At 30.5% G+C, this 23,582-nt stretch overlaps 4 protein-coding genes across 4 annotated transcripts; 3 read left to right on the plus strand and 1 right to left on the minus strand.

Annotated features, from left to right (window-relative positions):
* Positions 1-1,765, plus strand: LOC135958266 (zinc finger and SCAN domain-containing protein 12-like). Its single transcript, XM_065509162.1, has one exon. It carries the CDS (start codon positions 100-102, stop codon positions 1,579-1,581), a length of 1,482 nt encoding a protein of 493 aa, XP_065365234.1. The 5' UTR covers positions 1-99; the 3' UTR covers positions 1,582-1,765.
* A 1,281-nt stretch (positions 1,766-3,046) lies between these two features.
* On the plus strand, positions 3,047-5,383 carry LOC135957844 (zinc finger protein 652-A-like). The gene has a single exon (XM_065508651.1). It carries the CDS (start codon positions 3,247-3,249, stop codon positions 4,921-4,923), a length of 1,677 nt encoding a protein of 558 aa, XP_065364723.1. The 5' UTR covers positions 3,047-3,246; the 3' UTR covers positions 4,924-5,383.
* A 1,492-nt stretch (positions 5,384-6,875) lies between these two features.
* On the plus strand, positions 6,876-11,868 carry LOC135957560 (zinc finger protein 429-like). The gene is made up of 2 exons (XM_065508336.1): positions 6,876-7,414; positions 10,860-11,868. Exons 1-2 carry the CDS (start codon positions 6,932-6,934, stop codon positions 11,745-11,747), a joined length of 1,371 nt encoding a protein of 456 aa, XP_065364408.1. The 5' UTR covers positions 6,876-6,931; the 3' UTR covers positions 11,748-11,868.
* Positions 11,869-19,768: 7,900 nt separating this feature from the next.
* Positions 19,769-21,575, minus strand: Smox (Smad on X). The gene has a single exon (XM_065508170.1). It carries the CDS (start codon positions 21,426-21,428, stop codon positions 19,947-19,949), a length of 1,482 nt encoding a protein of 493 aa, XP_065364242.1. The 5' UTR covers positions 21,429-21,575; the 3' UTR covers positions 19,769-19,946.
* Between the last annotated feature and the right edge of the window lie 2,007 nt (positions 21,576-23,582).

Raw genomic sequence — 23,582 nt, forward strand, 5'->3', positions numbered from 1 at the left:
AGCCGCAAAGGCAGCGTTGGTAAAATTCTCCTGCCTCAATTATTTTTACACAAAAATCATCGGTGAAATATTTTTTGAAAATACAAAATTTCGATTACTATGAGCGAAACTGAGTCCATTGTGGAAGATACCGAGTATATAGCCGTTGATGCTGATGACTATGTGGTGCTGGCCGAGGGCGAAGAATTGGAACAATGTGAAGATGGCAGTGTCATATTTTTGTCAGATGGCCAGGAGTTAATAGAAACCAGCGAAGTGGTGGAACAACATGATGACGATACTACCATGATGATAACCGAAGATGGCCAAATGATGATGGTGGAAGAGGTTCACGAAATTATGGACGAAGAAAGTGGCGATCAGCTGGCAGTTTATCTACAGGAAGAAGTCATCGAAGAACCCCCCACACCACAGCAATTATGGGTTGAATTGGAGAAGAAACGAAAAAGATTAAATTTGCCACGAGTGCCGCGCAAATTCATGCTATTCGATGGCATATGTGCGGAAATAGTAGACTATGATGATGAGGACAGTTCACCTATAGTGGAATTTTCTATGGTGGGTGATGACCGTGAGGCGGAACGTTTGCCCGTTGAGTGTGGCGTATGTCCTGACATAATGCACAAATCTAAACTGGAAGCTCATTTGAAAACACATCTAAAGGAGGGAACCAAAAGATATAAGTGTATTTACTGTGAGGATGATTTTGTGACCAGGGCTTATGCGGCCGGTCATGCCCGAAGGCATATGGGTATACGTCCGTATGTGTGTGTGCCTTGCAAAATGTACTATTGCACTAAACAGGATTTAAAAGTACACGAACAGAGGCGTCATCTGTCCAAGGAGCACATTTGTGAACAGTGTGGCAAAACATTTGCTCAAAATACTTCGCTGCGCCATCATCGACTGCTGGTACACGAACAGCAGCGCAACTATGAGTGTGAGCATTGTGGTAAGAAATTTTTACGCAAATATGCCATGACCGAACATGTACGCAATGTGCACTATGGCGACAGACGTTTACTCGATTGTCCCTTCTGTGATTTACGCTTCAAGGACACACACAAATTGGCCAAACATCGCAAGGAAATGCATTTGAAGCAGGACAAATTTGAGTGTCGCATATGTGGTCTTGAATTCAATCACATCGACTTTTTTGATGCCCATCGCCGTTCGCTACAGTGTCGCAAGAAACTCGGACGTCATTTGTTCCAACAGAAACCGGACAACTTTGACGAAATCGAACTGCAGCATCAGCAGGACCAAACAATATTACCCGATCAATTACATCAATTCCACTATGAAGAGCAACTCGATCAGAGCCAAATGTATCACCAGCAACAAGTTGTGGAGGAGGTGGAAGATGATCAACAGCTTAGCCAACATGAGTACAATCATGAACAATTGGAACAGCAAGAGGTGGTGGTGGAAGAAATTACCCATGATATGCATGACGAAATAGTAAACGAACATGATATTGAGGACTTGGAGGAGCAGGAGAATATCGAGGTCGATGAACATGAAAAGGTTAAAGCTGAACAACAACTTTTATATGAAATTGCCGCCATGGATAACGCTTAACTCAACTCCACTTTCACATTTTAAATGGTTTTGAGGATTTTTGTGGATTTCGTGTTTAAATGTTATACGTTAGTTTTTGCTTTTCTAATTAAGATTAAGTATACATACATATGTATAATATAAACAATCAGCAAAAGTTAAATATTTATAATAAAAAAAAATATATATTTTTTGAGAACAAAAACTGATTCATTCTTAAGTTAAAAAATATTTTTAAAATTCTATTCATCATATTAAAACTATTGTGAATGGTTGCATAAATGTAGAAGAAAATCAATTGCAATGAAAGGGAAAGTATGAGAAAATATAATGTTAAAATAAATAATAATAAAAACAGTTATCTAAAGGAAACTGTCAAAAAATTAGCAAAAGAGAAAGATAACGGAAAAATTACTTTGAAGAAATGTTGATTATTTAAAAACAAGGGATTATGAAAAGGAATTTTTACGAGCCAGATCAGTAAATGGTTTTGAAAACTATGATTTGGTTTTAATTTAGCTATTTTTATAAGTTTTTAAACTTTGTTATAAACAAAATTTTCTATAAGAAATTGTGTTATTCCCAAATTTTCTATAATAAATTTAGTTATTCACAAAATTTCCTATAAAAAATTGTGTTATAAACAACATTTTCTATAAAAAATTGTGTTATACAAAAGTTTTTCAATAAAAAATTCTGTTATACTCACAATTTTCTATAAAATATTGTGTTACACTTAAAATTTTCTATAACAAAATTGTGTTAAAAAAAGTTTTTATAAAAAATTGTGTTATACACAAAATTTTCTATAACAAAATTGTGTTATACATAAAATTTTCTATAAAAAAATTGTGTTATACACAAAATATTCTATAAAAAATGGTTTTATATACACAATTTTGTATAAAAACTGTGTTGTACACAAAATTTTCTATAAAAAATTGTGTTATTCATAAAATGTTCTATAAAAAAATTGTGTTATACACAAAATATTCTATAAAAAATTGATTTATACGCACAATTTTCTTTAAAAATTGTGTTATACACAACATTTTTTATAAAAAATTGAGTTATATAAAAAATTTTCTATAAAAAATTGTGCTATACAAACATTTTTCTATAAAAAATTGTGTTATACAAATATTTTTCTATAAAAATTTTGCCATACAAACATTTTTCTATTAAAAATTGTGTTATACACATATTTTTATATTAAAAAATTGTATTATACACAAAATATTTTATTTAAAAATGTTTGCATTACAACTTATCTGTTATACACAAAATTGTCTATAAAAAATTGTGTTATACACAAAATTTTCTATATAAAATGTGTTATACTCGAAATTTATATAAAGAAATATTTTTCTCAGTGCCATTTTTCATTAACAAACATTTGAATGACATTTGACATATGATAACAAGAAATTCACAAACTATTGTGAATGAAAAACTAAAGACAACAATAAAAAAACAAAATATTTGACATTTGCTGACGCCTGTAAGTAAAAGAAAAAACGAATTTTAAGAAAAAGAAGAAAAACGCGCAGAAATTTCTTTTACCAGGCAAATCTACTCTTTTGTTGTATAAAATTGACAAAAAAATTAATAAATTTAATTTATTTAGCTAAAAGAAACATAAAGAAAACAAATTCAAAGAGTGTAAACGTAAAAGACACAGCGAAAATGTGCGACACAGCCGAAGATATGGATGAATATATTGAATATGAATTTGCACGCGATTGTATTGTAATTGCTGATGATTGTGAGGATGATGATGAGGTCGATGGTAATGAGCTGGTACATGGTGACCCCCAAATACTGCACGACCACAACACAGATCATTTGCAAGAAGAAAGTTTTCTGTATGGCGACGATGAAATAAATGATTATGAAATTGTGGAAGAATTGGAAGATGATGAACAAATTTTAATGTCGGATACGGCATTAGATATTAAAGCCGAAGTGCTGGAAGAAGAGGAGAGGGAACAGAAGCCTTTGAAGGAGGAGCAGATGGATCAAGATGTAGAGGAAGATCATTTGATAGATGAGGATACGGCGAATGGTTATGGTCAGGAAGAAGAATTTCAAGATATTGAATATGAGGAAGTGGGTTTAGAGGAGGTGGAAGAAACTGAAGATGAACCCGAATCGGTTGTACCCGATAAAGAAGCGGAAGCTAAAGTGGAAAAAATTAAGAAAACTCCACCCCAACCTTGTTCCGAAGATAAAGGCCCCAAAGGTCTGGCCAGAAAATACATGTTATATGATGAGCTGGTGGCCACAGTAGTTGACTATGATCCCGATGGCACACCCATTGTAGAGTTTTCCATATCCAACACTGAGGCTGACGAAAAGTTACCCATGGAGTGTGGTATTTGTCCGGATGTCATGAATCGAGGCAAAATTACCGCCCATCTTAAGACTCATCTGGTGCCGGGCACTAATCGTTATCAGTGCATTTACTGTGAAGAAACCTATAAAGATTGCAAATATTTGGCCGGACATGCCCGTAGACACATGGGCATACGGCCCTATGTGTGTGAACTGTGCAAATTGTATTTTTCCACCAAGCAGGACTTACGGGTGCACAATCAACGACGCCACCAGGAAAAGGATCACATCTGCGAAGTGTGTGGCAAAACATTTGCCCAGAATACTCAGCTGAAAAGACATCGCGAGGCTACACACGAAAAGAAACGACGTTTCAAATGTGATGTCTGTCCCAAGTCATACTACAAGAACTTTAGTCTACAAGAACACATAAGAGCCGTGCACATGGGCAAGCGGCGTATTATTGTATGTCCCTTCTGTGGCATGCAGTGCAGGGATGCCCATAAAATGGCCAGGCATCGCAAACAATATCATTTGCATCAGACCCACTTTGAGTGTCATATTTGCAATGAAGAATTTACGGATATCAATTATTTTGATGCCCACAAACGATCCATACAGTGTCGCAATAATACTAGGCGAAAACTTGAAGAGCAGAGCCTACAGCAGCAACAAGAGGAAGAACAGCAATTGCAAGAAGCCGAAGAAGGCAAACAGGAAATTCTGCTAGAAGATGAAAATAGTCAACAATATTCACAGCACTCAAATGAACAGCACCTGCTACAACACAATCATCAGCAACAGCTGCACAGCACAGACGATGATACCATAGAAACAGTACAAATTATAGATGAATGTGATTACAAACATTTAATATCGTCCTCACCATCTCACCATCAGGATCATGATGGGCAATTTATGTTAAACAATGATCTATTGCAGCATCATAAAGTTGAGGAAATCGCCGAAGATGATGTGGCCGATGATGAGGAATTAGTTTATGAAATAACCATAGATAGTAATGAATAAATTGCTAATTGGCTTTCTCTACCCCCCTCCTCACACTCTCTAAACTAACATATAGATACTTAAAATTGTTTTTATTAATTTAGTTATAATTTTACTTTAAATTAACTGATTGAAAAAAAAGAAGGGAAACAAAAACAACAAAATTATGTGAGAAATTTTGATTATTTAATCCTGCATCTACATATTGGATTATCTAAAACAAAAAACCTGTTAGTATTTTGTTTGGCTTGTAGGCTGGTTTCTTTTTGTTGGAAATTTTTGTACTACGAATAGTTTTAAAACGAAAATAAACACGTTATACCTACATATAATAAACATATTATTGTAATTTTCTTATGTAGTAATTTAGTATTGTAATAAATAAAACAAAAAAAAATATTTGTTGTAAGCGATTTGCCTTTACATTTAAAATAATCATGTAATAAACAATAAAAGAAAAACATCCATGCCAATATTAAAATCATTAAGACTTTAAAATTATATATAAAGGTAAGAGATCTGCAAATTAAGATTATAAATGAATATATAAAGAGCTAGGATTGGAGCTTATAAAACACTATATAAAGACCTACGATTGAAGCCATGATTAGAGCTTAGAAAAGACTATAAAGACCTACAATTAAAGCTTTTATTAGAGCTTATACAAGACTTTATAAAGACCTACGATTGAAGCCATGATTAGAGCTTAGAAAAGACTATATAAAGACCTACAATTAAAGCTTTTATTAGAGCTTATTTAAATCTATATAGAGACCTACAATTAAAGCTTTTATTAGAGCTTATACAAGACTTTATAAAGACCTACGATTGAAGCTATGATTGGAGCTTAGAAAAGACTATATAAAGACCTACAATTAAAGCTTTTATTAGAGCTTATACAAGACTTTATAAAGACCCACGATTGAAACTATGATTAAAGCTTATACAAGACTATATAAAAGACCTACAATTAAAGCTTTTATTAGAGCTTATACAAGACTTTATAAAGACCTACGATTGAAGCTATCAGGCCTTGTCCCATATTTTGTTCGGAATGATTTCAATTCCGTAGTTTTTATTCCGATCGATTTCGTTTTAGGTTCTTCAGATTCCGTGTAATTTATTAATTCCAAAAATATTTCAAAATTCTGTTTTTCTGATTTTAATTTGACAGCGTTTTTCATATTAAAACAAAAGTGAAGGTTTCGGTTCCAAATTGATTAAAAATTTTACAAAACCCAATAATTACACAGCGGGACTTTGTTCCCCGGGAGTTTTTTTTCCCATTGAATTTGAATAGGAAAAATGAGAAAAGGGGGAAAAACTCCCGGGGAATTTTTATTCATAATTGGGCTGACAATCAAATATCAATTCCACTTTGAAAACTGAAAGTGGTTTCATTCCGAAAGAAATTTTCATTTTACTTTTTCTGAAGAAGCAAAATACGGAATTAATTCCACTTTCGATCGGAATGGAATTCTGTGACAGGCCTGTATGATTAGAGTTATAAAAGACTATATAAAGGCCTACTAATGCAGCTTATAAAATACTATAGAAAGATCTGCAATAGAAGTTTCGGTTTAACTAAACCTTTCTTTTAACCAATTCTCTAAAATTTGTTTTTATTTGTTATGGTTTTTTTAGTTAACAAAAATCTTTGAAACCCAATGGAAAATTCACAAATTTGCAATCCATGTCGATTCTATGATAAACCCTCGTGTTTGACTTATTATCTCTGCAACACATGGGCACGAAACCCCAAAACAACAACAATATCATGGCAGCAATTACAGAACATTAGGAAAACAATAGAAATGACCAAAAAAAATAATAATAACTTATCTTATCAATAGGCAAAAGAAAAAAAAAACAATAATAATAAAAAAACAAAAAATGTTAATTCTATTTGCTATTTGTCATTATTTTTGGCCACATTAATATTTAGTTTTTCTACACGGTTTCAATATCTAAAACAAAACATTAAAAAAGCGGAAAATTTTACTCTATATTTAAAAGAAAGACCTTAAAAATGTCTCCGGTTTTCACCAAAATGTTAATCGATTTCATTAACGAACACGAAGTTATCGGTTACGATATAATATCGGAATTACATAAATTCGATTTGTATATCAAAGGTTTTAAGCATCCCGCCTTTCCCTCCGATGCCACACACCAAGAAGATCCCATTGATTTGGAATATTATCAAAAATCCCTTAACAATGATCGCATTATAATGGATTATGCCAACTATTCATGGAATTCACGTGGCGAAATGGTTTACAGTTGTCAACTGTGTAAGGATATAGAAAATACTTCTTTGTGCAGGGATTTCACCGCCATGGATGATTTTCTGGGACATGTGGAGGAAATGCATGCGTCGAGCATAAAAAAAGAACAAGAGGAACAGTTAATGGATAAGAAAAGTGAAGAGCTGTGGGTGGGTGAATTGGAGAGAATGAAAAAGACTGAATATAAACGACACAGTGAAGAGTTTCTCAAGGAGATCGATGAGGTAGGTCAATGTGTAAAAGAAATCTCATTTGCTGGAAACTTATTTGGCAAAAAAAACAATATAGATAAATAAGCCAAACGTCATTTGAGAGATTAGTTAAGAATTTAACAAAAAAAACATTAACCCTTAAGCGGACCTATAAGGTTTTGCTGGTATTAAGGGAAGTTTTAATTAAAAAACAATTAAAAGAGCTGTATTAGGCTATGCCCAATCTTATATACATTTCAACAAATTAGACTTACTTTAAAATAAAAATTTTAAATATTTTTAGGCAAAAAAAATTTTAAAAATTTTTTATTTTTTCAAAATTTAAAAAAAAGTTTTTGGGGAAAAAGTTTTTTTTTTAAATTTAAAAAAAAAGTTTTGGGGAAAAAGTTTTTTTTTCAAAATTTTTTTAATTTTTTAAAAATTTATTTATTTTTTTTTTAATTTATTAGTGAACAAATTGTATGGCAAAACATTTTATATAAATTTAGTTTTTCAAGAAAAGTTTTCACTCAGTTTTTAATATTTTCTTTAATTTCAACAATTTTACATTGTTGACATTATGTAAACAATTCATTATTTTTGTTAGTTTTAAAATTTTTACATAAATTACATTATTTACCCAATTCTTGACATCATGTAAACAATTACCTATTTGATGTACTTCAGCAAAATTTATATTTTAAATGTTTTAATTTAAATATTTAAAGATTTACACAACGTTTACCTCAATGTAAACAATATAAATATTAGATTTTTTAAAGAATTTTCATTGATTTTTCATTAAGTTTGGTAAACCAGTAAATTTAAGCATAGTTTTGCATCTAATGCTGGTTTGTTTACAATTATGGTGGCGTTGCCAACCATTTGCCTAATTGATGTACAGCAAGTAATGCCAACCTTACTTTTATTATGCAGCAGTGATGCTACATTAATGCATTTAAGCTTATAAATATTTGTCTAATTTTAACATTTAAGTAATTTTTACTTTATTTATCTTCTAGAAACAATGTAAATCTTTAAGTATTTATATAAAATTTGTGGAAAATTTTGAATATTCTCGATTTTTTTTAATTTTGTAATTAAATTGTTATTTTTCCTTGTATTTAATCTCTATTGTTGTTAAAATTCTGCAGTAATTCATCATTTATTAAACATTTTATTTGCAAATTATTTTTTTTTATTCAATAGTTTTGAATTGTTTTGTTGTCATTTGCTTGTTTATCTTATCTAGTACCTATACCTAGAAACAAAAACAATAAAATGTAAATAATAATTTATTTACATTACCTTAGTTCTATGCCAAAATCATAAACAAATTACATACATATTTAATTAAGGGATTGATTATTGTTTTCCCAAAGATTTATTACGAGACTTTTAATTTCCTAAAGTCAGCATGACAGAACGGAATTTAATCTATTGTTCGCTGCACTAAAACAATAACAGAAAATCTATAATTATCTTATCTTTAATTTACAAAAAATAAAAAAAAAACAATTACGTCAATATACAAATTAGATTAAAGTCAAGAGGTAAAAAAAAAATTACCCGATTTTATTAAACTCTGCATTTTTGAGATAAACTTTTGAAAACACTTTGCTTATGTTTTTGTTGTATTTAAAAATAAATAATAAACAAAATGAATTCATATTGGTAATTTAAATAGTATACGACCTTACAAGGCCCTGATAAGGCCCATATGCAGACTAAACTAATAAAGACCAATCAGAAACCAAACAATTTTTTAAGATGGTCTATACCAGGGTGTTGTAATATGAGTTGCATATAAGATTAGAGTCATAAAATGACACTGATGATGTCTAATCACCTTTAAGGAGGGCGAAATCAGAATATTTTTTATAAATTATGAATTTTTTATAAATTATGAATTTATTGCATCGTTGCCAACCATTGTTTTGATTAAGCTTCTTTCTTCTTCTTCTTGTAAATATCATTCACATAAAACTGTTAACCTTAACACATTTTATAACAAATAACCAAACGTTTGAACAACATGTTATTAATTAAAGGCCAAGAACTCTTAATTTTTGAATACCCTTTATAGCAAATTAACATTTTCAATTAGTGTCACTGTTATCGCTTTACGATTTCGTCAATAAAATTGAAATTTAAAAAGCGAGATAAATTGTTTGGCTTGATAGATAGTCTGGAGCCAAAAGTTATTTTTTTATAGAATTAAATAGGAAACGGGCAGGTGGTCACGTATTTTCGAGTGCTAAACAGTAGGTTAAGGCGTGCACAATTTGGAAATTATTAAGATAATGATAAAAAAAAAGAGTTAGAGGAGATTTATTAGCAACTATTTGAAAGAAAATTAAACAGGTTTAATAAAATTTTAATATCCTTTTAACCGAATCTAACACTGCAGCCACACCATCAAGTTTTTCTTGATAGTCTTTTACATATACTGTTTGTCAAAATTTATAAAAATTGAAAGCGGTGACGTAGGCAGCACGCAACTTGAGAACAATTTTAGTACAAATTGGACATAAAAATGTAATCAGCTGTTTTCTTGAATGAAAAATTGAACACCAACTTGAATGCAAGTTCGTTTCAATTCTTAAAAGTGTGAGTGTATTAGTAAAAAAGTGTGAGTGTATTAAAACTTGAATGGCAAAACTTGATCGTGTAACCCCCAAGTAAAGGAAATCTATAATAAAGGGTGTGCCTCACTAATGCAGTGATCTCTAACTTCTTTTGATTTGTGGCATCAGTGACAGCCATTTAATTAAAAACAAAATAAACATTAAGCCTGATGTAATTTTTGGTAAATTTGAGGTTATTTATGCTTCTTAATATAAAATGGTGGATTGTTTACATTTATACCGTCGTTGCCAACCATTTGTCATTTGACGTAAAGCAATTAATGCCAATTACGCGTTTTCTCTTATTGATTCATCATTTCAATTCAAACATTTTATTTAAATGCAAATTATATCGGTAAATGCAGTAAATTTTAACATATTTTTGCTACTGAACATAAAATGCTAGATTGTTTACATTTATAGCGTCGTTGCCAACTATTTACACATTTGACGTAAAGCAAGTAATGCCAATTATGCGTTTTCGCTAACTGATTCATCATTTCAATTCAAACATTTTATTTAAATGCAAATTATCTCGGTAAATGCAGTAAATTTTAGCATATTTTTGCTACTGAACATAAAATGCTAGATTGTTTACATTTATGGCATCGTTGCCAACCATTTGCACATTTAACGTAAAGCAAGTAATGCCAATCCTGCGTTTTCTTACTGCAGTGATGCTATATTACTGTATTTATAATTTTCATTTTCAGTCAAGTTTAGTATTAAACAATTTTCTTGTATTTTACATGTTTCCAGCTATTTTTACTTTATTTATCTTCTAAAAACAATGTAAATCTTTAAATATTTATTAAAAATTTAGTATTTTTTTGTTTTAATTTCCCCAACAGATCCTGGGAGTTGATGACTTTGATGCAAATGGCATTCTAAATTCATTGGATAGCAATAAATCCTGTGACAACGACAATTCTACCGACATTTTATCAGATTCCAGCAAAGAAAATGCCTTATCACCCTCCACAACCTCCCTAAACTCCAAAGCCTATTCAAAGCCCTGCAAATTGTCTAACCATGAACGCCAGCAAAAGCGAAAAAAGAAAAGAACTTCGGGCCAATGTGAGGTCTGCCAACGTACCTTTAACGACCTCTACAATTTGCGTATACACAAGATGATACATACGGGCGAAAAGCCCTTCCAATGCGAAGAGTGCGGCAAACGTTTTCGTCAATACAATAAACTGAAAATCCACTGTATTACCCATACCAATGAGAAACCCTATATTTGTGATATATGCGGCAAGGGATTTCGTTTTCGCAATTATTTATCCGTGCACAAACGTTTGCATTCGGGTGAGAATCCCTACAAGTGTAAATTTTGTGAGGAATATTTTCATTCATTACACTCCAGACGTTTGCATACGAAATTGTTGCACTGTGAGGCGAAAACTTACAGCTGTCCGATTTGCGGCAAAGTCTTAACGGCTCAATGCTATTTGACGGCTCACATGAAAAGACATACGAATCAAAGGGATTTCAAATGTGAGATATGTGGAAAATGTTTTTTTAGTCAGTCCCAGCTGAAGGATCATCAGTTGGTGCATACAAATCTGAAGCCCTATGAGTGTAATGTTTGCAATGCCCGTTTCCAGCGTAAATCGAATTATACACAACATTTGAAAATACATACGGGCGAGAAATCGTATGTGTGCAACATATGCAGTAAATCATTTGCCCAGAATGCGGGTCTTTATGGTCACATGAAATCGCATGCGAAATGAGAGAGAGAGCAATCTGGACAGAAAGGTAGCACAAACTCAATGTTATACATTTCTTTCTTTAACAAATGTTGGTCCTTATTTTATCTGTACTTTATGATTAAATTAAAAAGTGATTCTGTGAATACCCTTATTATTTTTTAGACATTTATTTTAATATTTTATGACAATTAATGTTAATTTAAATAAAAACTAAGTTTTAAACAAAGAAATATATTATTTTATTTGTTTTTTTTAATTGTATGCAAAACTTACCTGAATTTACAATCCAGCTCACAGATGTACTCCATAAATCCTTTACAGTCTTCATCACCCTTTTAATTAATACTGCTGGAACTTTTTTAATCTATTAAAGCATGAGTCTAATCAATTTTGCTTAAGCGTTCAAAAACACATGATCGCCATCACTTATTTAAATAGTTTGGCAACACTTAACAATGTAACAGGCATCACTGATTTAAATGGTTTGGCAACACTTAACAAAATAACAAGAAGAAGAACTCAAATTGTTAACAGTAATGCCCACATAGCTGTTTTTTTAGATAAAAAAGTTGCAAATATGCCAATTGATTTATCTATCTTACCTTTCTATCACTCTCTTAATTACCTGTTAAATTATAACTCATTATTGTTTTCATTTTTATTTTTTATTAGTTTTTTCTTCTTCTTCTTCTTTCTTCATTATATTGGTTTCATTTTCAATAATAATTTTCTTTAATTTTTTTTCTTTTCTTGTTTTAATTATTAATATTTATTTATTTGTTTATTTACTCTTGATATACAATAATTTTACGAATATTAGGTTATTTGGATTTCTCAATACATCATTATTATAATAATATATATATGCTATTATTTATTTCTTTTTATTTCAATTAATTTTTGAATGAAATTAAATTTATATGTATGTTTTTATTTTGACTTAATATTTTTTTGTTATTATTTTTATTTTTAAATTATTAAACTAAAATGTTGGTTTTTCTTTAGCATAAATATATTTTTTTTTGTTTCTTGTTAGATTTAAATGTGGTTTTTTATTCATATCTTTAATGTATATAATATGTCTGTCTGTATATAATATATAAATTTTGTTTATGTTATATTTTTTTGTTTTATTTTTTTTTTTTCAAAATTTGTGACATTTTTTTTTTATAAAATATATAGATTTTTTTCTTGTTGTGTTAATATTTTTGTAAATAGTAATGCGTTAATTAACGCTTACATGTTAATATTTATAAAAATAGTTAAATTTCTTTAAGTTTATGGTATTTTTTTTTAATATATATTTGTTTTTAAGTTCATGTTTATGATTTAAAAATGGAGAAAAAAAAAGAAAATTAATAATGAATTTAAGAATTTGTTATATTTTTTTTTCAAAAATTGGCCAGACTCTAGATATTTCTCAATAAACCATGTAAAAACAAGTAAGAGAGCTATATTCGGCTGTGCCGAATCTTGAATTTTTTTAAATATTTTTAGTTAAACAAAATTTAATTTTTTTTTAATTGTTTTTCAAATTTTTTTTTCTTTTTGAAATTTTTTTTTAATTTTTTTTAAAAATTTTTTAAAAATTTTTTTTTTCAAATTTTTTTTAAAATTTTTTTTTTTTGGAAAAAAAATTTATGACCATAAAAATTTTTTGATGAAAAAAAAAATTCAGGTTAAAAAATATTTTTCCCGATTTTGACCCATTGTAGGTCCAAATCTACATCGTTGCAATAGACTTTGAAATATCTATCATTAGATATCCATATTGTCTATATTAATGACTTAGTAATCCAGATATAGATAAAAAATAGGTCAAAAATCGAGGTTGTCCCGGTTTTTTGCTCATATCTCCGTTATTTATGGACCGATTTTGCTGATTTTAAATAGCAAACTTCTCGAAAGGGTCTTCCGAAAATTGATTTCAACAGACAGACGGACATGGCTTAATCGACTCCGCTATCTATAAGGATCACACACAAACTGCGAAGCTTTCTGCTTGTCTGCAGCTACATTCAGAGTCTCTGTCGGGAATCGAACCCGCAACCCTCAGATTGAGAGCCCAGCACACTATCGTCTAGTCTATCATGTGGAGATTGTGGTGCAGTGGATGTTATATAAGACTGGCTGCTACAAGTACTCAGAGAAGAATTTGTTCAACAATACCCCCAAAGTCCAACGATAGTTTACATTTGGGAAATCTCATCCACACCATAGGGAATGTGATACAAATTATACCAAATGCCAGTCTGAGGAATCCTTTAACACAGTTGAAGGGCTGTCTTGATGTCATCGGAGAGTTGACGTCTGAAGAAGACTTAGGCCTGATACTGAGTTTTCTATATCCACTAAATAAAAAGCTGTACAAATGGATTGGCTGTCTTGATGTAATCGGAGAGTGGACGACTGAAGAAGAGTTTGGCCTGATACTCAGTTTTCTGTATCGGCTTAATGGTTGATCCACTGTAACTATTTCAGTTATGTTTCAAATAGTTTAAGTGCTGTATCGGTGTTCAAAATCATCAGAAGAAGGCGACCATGCTGTTGTGGAAGTACCGCAGACATGAAGCTATTGGATGCTTCGGTTTTAAACCATTAAACTATCGTAATCCCCTTTCCTATGATAGGTGTAGTCTTAAGTGATACGATTAAGGTATCGGGATAGGTTAAACCTCTTCTTCATAAACTCAATAACTGGCTCATCATCTGGTATACTGTGGCTTTTTAAATCTGTGCATGGATATTCCTACATCTGCAAAAGTAATCTTACAAGGCTTGGTAACTTCTCTTGTTAAGAACATCTGCGGTTCATGGGCAACAAGCAAGATTTCTAAAAGAACGTGGTCACAGCTTTTGAATTGGCAGCCTTAGGAGTGTCGGTGTTTTCGATGACTTTGGCAACATCTCTTGGTGTAAACAATAGTGGTTCAATAGCGGCTCTAAGATTATGTCTTATATCACTCTGGTTGCTTTATAAATCTGTCTGCCAGCACGTAGTTACCACTCAATAACTCGTTTTCTTAATTAGCTCATATAATCCGGCGTCTGAGTCAAAAGTCTTAGAAGTTTTGAACTTTGCCACTTCTCTTGCCTTGAAGATTGTTGGTTCCTCATATTGTACATCACAGATAATAATGAAAGACATTTAGGTCACTGCCGGATTCTTTCCAGATTCCAGCAGCAGTTTAACATAATTCCAAAGGTTAAGAACCTGTTTCATAAAACCCAACATATCTTAGCAATTTTTTTTCAACGTTTGTCAACTCCAAAATCTTTGAAAGTTTGGCCTTCACAACATTTCTAGCAATGAACATTGGTGTTTCCTCATTGATTAGGATCGTTTCGCAATACTCCTCATTGATGTTGAAGTATCGTTCTTTGTCGAGTAGGAGAGAATAGTGAGATGTCTCCTATGATGATCGCTTCTGCTACAAAAGAATTGTGAAAACTTTAGCAGACATTTCAAGAATAAACATTCTCCTCATTCGCTATTTGGGACTAAAAAGTTGGTATTGCAAAACTTAATTGTGGATGTTGAAGTATCATTCTTTGTTGAGTAGAAGAGAATAGTGAGATGTATCCTATGATTATCGCTTATTCTACGAAAGGAGCATATTTATTATCAAGGTCATGACTTTTCAAGAATAAACATTTATATTTTTTGCTACAGATTGGCGTTCTAAGTTGGCCCATTATCCAGCTTCTATAAACAGTAATTCAATTTTAAAGGAATCCATCTTTCCAGACAGATCAATACATTACTGATTAGCAATTTGATGCCGTATAGAAACTGGTGCTAATATTCATTCCTATCAGCAATAACATGTGAAATTTTGTTCCCATGAAATATCCATTTCCCTCGAAGGGAAAATTGCTATTGTGATATTCCCATGAATTTTTCATTCACAATAGTTGATTGTGTTCGTTTATTGCTTACAAAATTTCACAACATGGAGAATTTTTTCACGTGAACAAATGAATGATGAACGAAAAATGGGAAAAGGGAACACATTTCATGTGAGATATTGATTCGCGATAGGAGTGATTACCTTAATTTGTGTGTTTTTGATTATCTTTCCAATTGGAAGTTTCAACTCCAGGAATCTCGATCATGTTGCTTTACTTAATGGCTATTATTTGATGTTACATGTAAACTTTCTCTGAACTTGTTTTATTTTCACTTTTAAAAATTTGTAATTTTTTAAGTTTCTAAACGCTGGTTCACACACGTCGAGTTTACTTGTGCAAGTCTTGAGTTTTTAGATTAGAGAGGAAAGGAGATTGGAAATATTTTCCTCTTTTTCTTCCTCTCTCTCTTACATAAACTAAAGACTTTAATAAACTTGATATGTGTGAACCAGCAGTTCGTTCTGGCTCAATATTTAGTTATGAATTGTTTTAACAACAAAACACTTAAAGGCAAAGTTGTTGTTTTTGTTTTCCCCTAGTTGTTTTTACTAATACATTATCAGCACTTAGGTTTTTGACAACTGAGTTAGGTTTTTGACAGCAGAGTTTCAGAACTATGTGTTTAACTGCCTTTAATTGTTTTTATTTTGTGTTTTATTTATTTAAATTTGAAAAAAATATTTCTATATGATTCTTTTCTATTATGATTTTAATTAATTTTCTCTTTTTTTTTTGTTGTATGTTTTGTTTATTTTGGTATGAATATTGTATAATTATTTTGTTGATTTATGGCTAGTGGGGGATTTGATTTTTTTATTTTTTATTTTTTCTTACAAAAAAAAACTTCTTTTCGAGTATATGTTATTTTTCTTTTGTTTTGAGGTTATGTTTTGAACAATTGTTTAAAGGGTTTTGTTTTTTGTTAGATATTTGGATGTGGAGTAGATGAAAATGATTTAAGAATAACATAAAAACTACTCACAATAAATTGTAAAAGCAAAATAAAATTAAGTTTAAAGTATTTTTCATAGCAACTGTTGAAAATAGTAAAGAAATTGAAACAATTTTTATTTAAAATTAAATTTCAAGTTATAACTAAAAGGCTTTATTCATAAGAAATTTTTAAATGTATCAAAAATTTATTATGAATAATTAATAAAATAATTGAGCTTTTTTTATAATTTTTTTTTAGCTAAAATATAAACAGAAAAATCCTTTGAGCTTAAGAAATTCGGTTTGAAATTGTATAAGTTTTAAACTAAGAAGCTGTAATTTCATTTAAAATAAAACACTTAAATTATTAAACTTATTAAAAACAAAAATGAAATTTTAAATTAAGATATTTAATCACAAAAGACTAATAAACATTCAATTATAATCTTTTTATTAAAGTTTTTATTTCCAGCCAGTTGCAGCAATATAAAACAAGTAAATCCTTAAATATTGCATTACTTTAGCATAATACAAGAAAAACGCTTATTTGTCATCATTGTTTTATGTCACTCTTTTTGTTTAATGCAAATGGCGGCAAAAAAAGCCAGACATTATTGTTGTTGTTGTAAATGTTGCCAGCTAATCATAACAAAATGCATTTAATGCAGAAATTTACAAAGTTTATGATAAAAACTTTATTTAAACGGTCTTAAGCTGTGATTAAACTCTTTAATTATTGGTTTTAGTTAAAATATAGCAATTTTCAATTACTATTTATGAAAATAATGATTTATTTTAATTAATACATATTATTACGTTTCATTATTTTTTTTCTTTTGTAAATCTTGAATTATTTTATATTATTCTTATTTTTTCAAAGAATTAAAGATATCTTTAAAAGTATGACTAATAGTTGTTGGCTAAAAAAAAATATTGGCTTATAATTTAACTTACATATTAGAAAAATAATTTATTTTTTTAATAATTTTAAATAATAAGCAATTATTTATTTTTTTTAAAAAAACATTTTATGTTCTTATGACTGTTTTTAAAAATTTAATTAACAATACAATATTACGCACAATTTTTGAAACGTTTTGTTAAATAAAGTTATAAAAAACTTAGATAGCGTTTATAACAAAAAGTTTTTTTTTCTAATAAAATTATAAAATAAATTAAAAAAAATTTAAAAAAAAGAAAAGGCAACAAGTTTGATTAATAAATTTATAACAAATTATTTAAAAAAAATTTCCAGTTACTAAAACAAAATACAAAAAATAAATAAATTATTATTGATAGTTTTTTTTTTATTTCCATTGCTTCCCTTCATTAACAAAGTGTTTACAAATAATAATGCCATCTCGAATTATTAAAAAAGCTGGAAGAAATATTACTTTATCTCAAACATTTTCAGATTTCTGTTTAAACACAGCACAAATATTGCATTACTTAATTGTAATACAAGAAAAACGCTAATTTGGCATCATTGATTTATGTCGCTCTCTTTGTTTAGTATTGCCGCCATTTGCAAAGAGAGATTTCTTTTTAAACGCAAAAGCACAAATATTGCATAATACAAGAAAAACGCTTATTTGATATCATTGATTTACGTCATTCTCTTTGTTTATTGCAAATGGCGGCTAAAGATGGCAGAAATTTTTGCTGATTAGCTTAGTTTTGCAGCTAATCATAAAAAAAATTGCATTTAGAGCCGGAAATTGCAAAAATTAGCGAAAAAACTTTTATTTAAACTGATTTAATTCAACTCTTTTATTCTGGAGCTTAGTTATTTGAAATTAGATTTGCTTTATCTCAAAATTGTTCATATTTTTTCATTAATTATTATGAAAAATATATGTCAGTTATAGACAGGGTGTTTTAAATAATTTTTGTAAACAATTTTTTAAAAGAATATCGTGAAGGAAAAACTAAAACCTTCAAATCTTTGTAGTAAAGCATAAAAATTTTATAATTTTTGATAAAAATAAATTAAAATACATACAGAAAATCTTAAAGCAAAAATTCTTTTAAATAACCATTATTTAATTTATATTTTGTTTCTTTTTATAAATAGTACAATTAAAATAATAAAAAAAAATATCTTTAAAAACAACATAATTTTCAAAACATTTTCAAAATTTTTTTTTATAAATTTCACCTGAATCTTAGATTTTTGTTTAAATTTACTTCTTTTTTTTTGGGGGGGGGTTAAGAATATTTTTTTTTTTTATAAATAAAATTTATAATCACGAAATTTCAACACACTGTTAGAAAAACTAGCTTCAAGCTTAGTTTTCTTTATTTTAATTTTTTAAATTTTAAGATTAAAAATTGAATTTATTAAAAATTAAATAAAAAAAAGGTTGCAAATTTCCAATTTAAACTAAATTGAATTTAGCTTAAGAAATATTAAAACCAAATAACTAATTAAAAAATTTTGAATACAAAATTTGGTTTTGAAAAATTATTTGGCCCAGCAAATAAAATTTTGTAACAATAATTGAAATAAATACAAATTTCTTGTGTGAATAGTTTTTTAATTCTGCTAGTTTTACTAGTTTTCAATATTTTATATTAATTTTTGCCAAGAAAACTTTCTAACAATCAGAATTAAACAAATAAAAAAAAACATTATCTCAACTCAATTAAACATAAATTTTTAAGCAATTTAAATCCGCTTAATATTCAAATAAGCCATTATCGAATTAAAAAGCTTAATATCAAGGCGAATTTATATACAAGGTGGTGTCGGTGGCGAATTCAGGCAAATACGAGCGAATTAATGTATTTTTTATATATGGAGCAAGGCGTATTAACAAGGTGAGTGCATAAAATCAGCTGTTTGTTAATTCGCTGTGGTTTTATGTACACTATATGTCAAACTTTGTTTATGTTTACATTTGTTATTGTAAATAACATAGTAATATTTTAATTCGCCTTGATTTTGACATTTACCGTACATTTTAACAAAAACAAATTGCCTGTTGTTTTTGCATTGTTGTATTTGTTGCCGGGACGCACTCACCTTGTTAATACGCCTTGATATGGAGTTTGACATTCGAAACAATGAGAGATTGGTTTTGGATGTCAAACTCCATATATAAAAAAATTAATGAATTCGCTCGTATTTTCCTGAATTCGTCACCGACACCACCTTATATATGTATAAATTCGCCTTGCTTAATATTAAATTACTTTTGAAAAAAAAAATTAAATTAAAATAAAATAAAGAACAACACACTTAAAACTCGAAAAGAAAACTAATTTACTTAGTTAGGCTTAAACTATATTAAACAAAATGAAGAAAAATCTCTATTATCTTTTAAGAGTTTTCTTTCAATTCTTTTGTTTGTAGAAGTAGCCCACATTTTTTTTTTAAGACATGGAACTACAGGGCAAACGTGGAGAACCCATTTGTGTGAGAACACGATCCAACCATTGTAAAGGACCATTCAAATGCAATTCAATCCAGCAGGGTGTTGAGGTGACCGTTTGGCGGCGATATTCCGCACCCCAGCCCTTGACAAACGACATGCGTATGGTGCACATGCGCGTCAACTGATAGACGGCCTCGAAACCTTGTGAAACCGATTGTGAGAGCAGAGCGGCAAATTCCTGATTGTTAAAGATTTTCAAATTACAACCGGGCGGTATTTTACACACGGTGGCCGGATGCCAGCCGTAGCGTTGATTGCAATTGGGCGATTGCACAAAGATGGAGGAGTCGCTAAGACATTCGGCAAACACCTCGCCGCCTATATAGTAGAGGCGCACGCCCTTGCCAATGTGACGTCGTGTCTGTTCGACCACATCGTTGCGATTGACATTGGAGAGTAGACCCAAGCAGAATCGCTCCGAGTTGGAGGGATCGGTGAAACCGTCAACCGTTATGGAGGGCTGGGAGGCATGAAAAGTTTCACCCACCCGGGTATTTAGCTCGTAATAAGATATGGAACACCAAAAGGCTGGTTCATGATACATAACGGGCGCTGAGTCGGTAGGCGGTGTCAGGCGAGACATGTTCATGTTGTCATTGGGATCCACCGGATCGCCATCTTCGCTCATGTAGCCGGGTGGTGGGGTGCCAGTATTGGGCATGCTATTGCTTCCCACACTGAGAACACTTGATTGGGAGTCCATATTGCAGGCTCCGGGTGGTAGATTATTTGTGGTCATTTGTTGCTGCTGCTGTTGTTGTTGTTGCTGCTGCTGCTGGGGAGCGTTAGCACTCATGTTATTACCACTAAAGAATGAAGAGGGTGAATGTTGTTGATATTGTTGTTGCTGCTGCTGTAATTGACTGCCACTGCCACCACCAATTTCCATATACTGCGGTGGACTCAATGAAGCACTGCGTATGGTGGCCGCATTATATTCGGTATTATTTGGTATCTGATGTGTATGATTATCCAACGGATAGTCGACTATACTGTCCGGCGGTGTGGGCAATGATTTCGGCACCAATATCGACAATTCCAATTTCTTGTAATGATAGGGATTTATGCAAATCTCATCTTTGCGCATATGAAAAGCATATTCACAGTGATCCAATGCCTTTAGTTCGTTTTGCGACTGCAAATCGGGCCAACGCCACAAACGGCAATAGATGACATGCGGCAAACCCTTGCGTAGGTTTTCACCCGATGCAGTGGGTTTGCTGCGCGGCACCGTTACACACCGGGTATTGGGATTCTGTGTGGATATAGCCCGTTCTAATTCTTCCAATGATGAATTCTTTTTGATTTTCTTAGCTAAATTCTTGACGGCCTTCTCCGACCACTTGCCTTCAACACTGTCTTCGTTACACTTTTTTAATGCCAATAAACGTTTAACGACTTGTGGTGTAAATGGCAACATTTCACGTGGCCCGCCCCCTTTTAGAAAATTTTAAAAGTAAATTGATGGGTTTGTTGTTGTTGTTTTGGTGGTTGGTCTGGTACCGCTTTGCTTAATTTGGCTGTGTTGGTGTTTATTTGTAGAATTGGTAGAATTATTAGAGTTTTTTTGTTTTTTATAAAAAAATTCTTTAACGTTGATGTTATTTTTTACAAAAAAAAGGCTGCATAAAAAAAAGGAATATAAAGATTTGAAATATTAACATTTTATAGCTTCAAAATCGTCTTAATAAGTCATTAAAATGCGATGAGAATATGTGGATGAAGGGTTATTTAAAAAAAAATATAAAATAAACAAAATTATAATGTCTCTTATGAGTTTAAAAATATTGAAATAGTTTTAAACAAGAACGAGTACAATCATCTGCATCTGTGGGGGTTTCAGGAAGCTTATGCAAGATATATATTAATTTCACCCCTCAGACCAGTCTTGAGACGATGCTAATTACATATATCCTCCTTGATATTTTCATAATTCAAATGCATTGTTGCTAAGTCTGCTCTACAACTCAAAGAGTCGCGGAATCTTTTGTCTCTTGGTAGAAATTCGATTAGGATTCTTACGGGCATAATTCAGCATATGAGAAAAAAGTTTTTTTTCTAAGGATACAACAATGGGCCACCAGACCTCCGAGTGATCTTGCTAAATTGCGAGCAACCCACAAGTAAGAGCGCTATATTCGGCTGTGCCGAATCTTATATACCCTTCACCAAATTATACTTCAAAATACAAATTTTAAATATTTATAGGTAAACAAAAATTTTTTTTCCATTTTTTGTAAAATTAAAAATTTAAATTTTTTTTTAATTTTTATTTTAAATTTTTTTTTTTAAATTAAAAAAAAAATTTTTTGGTGAAAAAAAATTCGGGCTAAAAAATATTTTTTCCGATTTTGACCCATTGTAGGTCCAACTTACTATGGTCTTATATACGTCGTTGCAAAGGTCTTTGAAATATCTATCATTAGATATCCATATTGTCCATATATAGGTCCTGGTTTTTTCCTCATATCTCTGCCATTTGTGGACCGATTTTGCTGAACTTCACGAAAGCATGTCTGACAGAATTATTGAAGATTTGGATCCCGAAGATATCTGGGGTCTTCAGAAAATTGAAGACAGACATGGCTTAATCGACTCCGCTATCTGACAAACTTATATATACCCTTCTCACGAAGGTGAAGGGTATAAAAAATGTTGGTGAAAAAACTGCTTAAAAACACTTTTTATACCCTTCACCTTTTGTTTGTTTGTCATTCCGTTTGTAATTTCTACATTTATCATTTCCGACCCTATAAAATATATATATTCTGGATCCTTATAGATAGTGGATTCGATTAAGCCATGTCTGTTAAAATCAATTTTCTGAAGACCCCTGATATCTTCGGGATCCAAATCTTCAATAATTCTGTCAGGCATGCTTTCGAGACAATCTCGATTTTTGGCCTATATCTGGATTACTAAGTCATTAATATAGACAATATAAATATCTAATGATAGATATTTCAAAGACCTTTTCAACGACGTATATAAGTTGGGCCTACAATGGGTCAAAATCGCAAAAAATATTTTTTAACCCGAATTTTTTTTTCACCAAAAATTTTTTTTTAAAATTTAAAAATAAAAATTTTAAATTTAAAAAAAATTTTAAATTAAAAAAAAACGAAATTTTTTTTTCAAAAAATGAAAAAACTGAAAAAAAAAATTTGTTCACCTAAAAATATTTAAATTTTTTATTTTGAAGTATAATTTGTTGAATAAGATTCGGCACAGCCGAAAAAAAAATCGTTGGATACTTTACTCGCTGATTATTGAATTTCGTACAGTGGAAAATAATATGAAAATTGTCTTCAGCGATGTTGCATTCTTCACACAAGTCATCTGGGAAAACTTTCATCTTCGCTAATGTGCTTCTGCAGAATGAATGGCCAGTTAATAAATGATTTATTAGCTTGATCTTTAGAGGTTTATATACTATTTGCTGGTTCGAGAACCATGGATTTTTAGACAGCTGCGGAAATATTCTACCAAAGTCTTTGCCTTTATCCAATATTCGATTTTTGTAATCGTCGTTCCATTTAGATATTAGATCCCTTTCAATCATTTTCATTGCGTC

This window comes from Calliphora vicina, chromosome 4 (assembly GCF_958450345.1).
Source record: "Calliphora vicina chromosome 4, idCalVici1.1, whole genome shotgun sequence".
Classification (NCBI taxonomy): Eukaryota; Metazoa; Arthropoda; class Insecta; order Diptera; family Calliphoridae; genus Calliphora; species Calliphora vicina.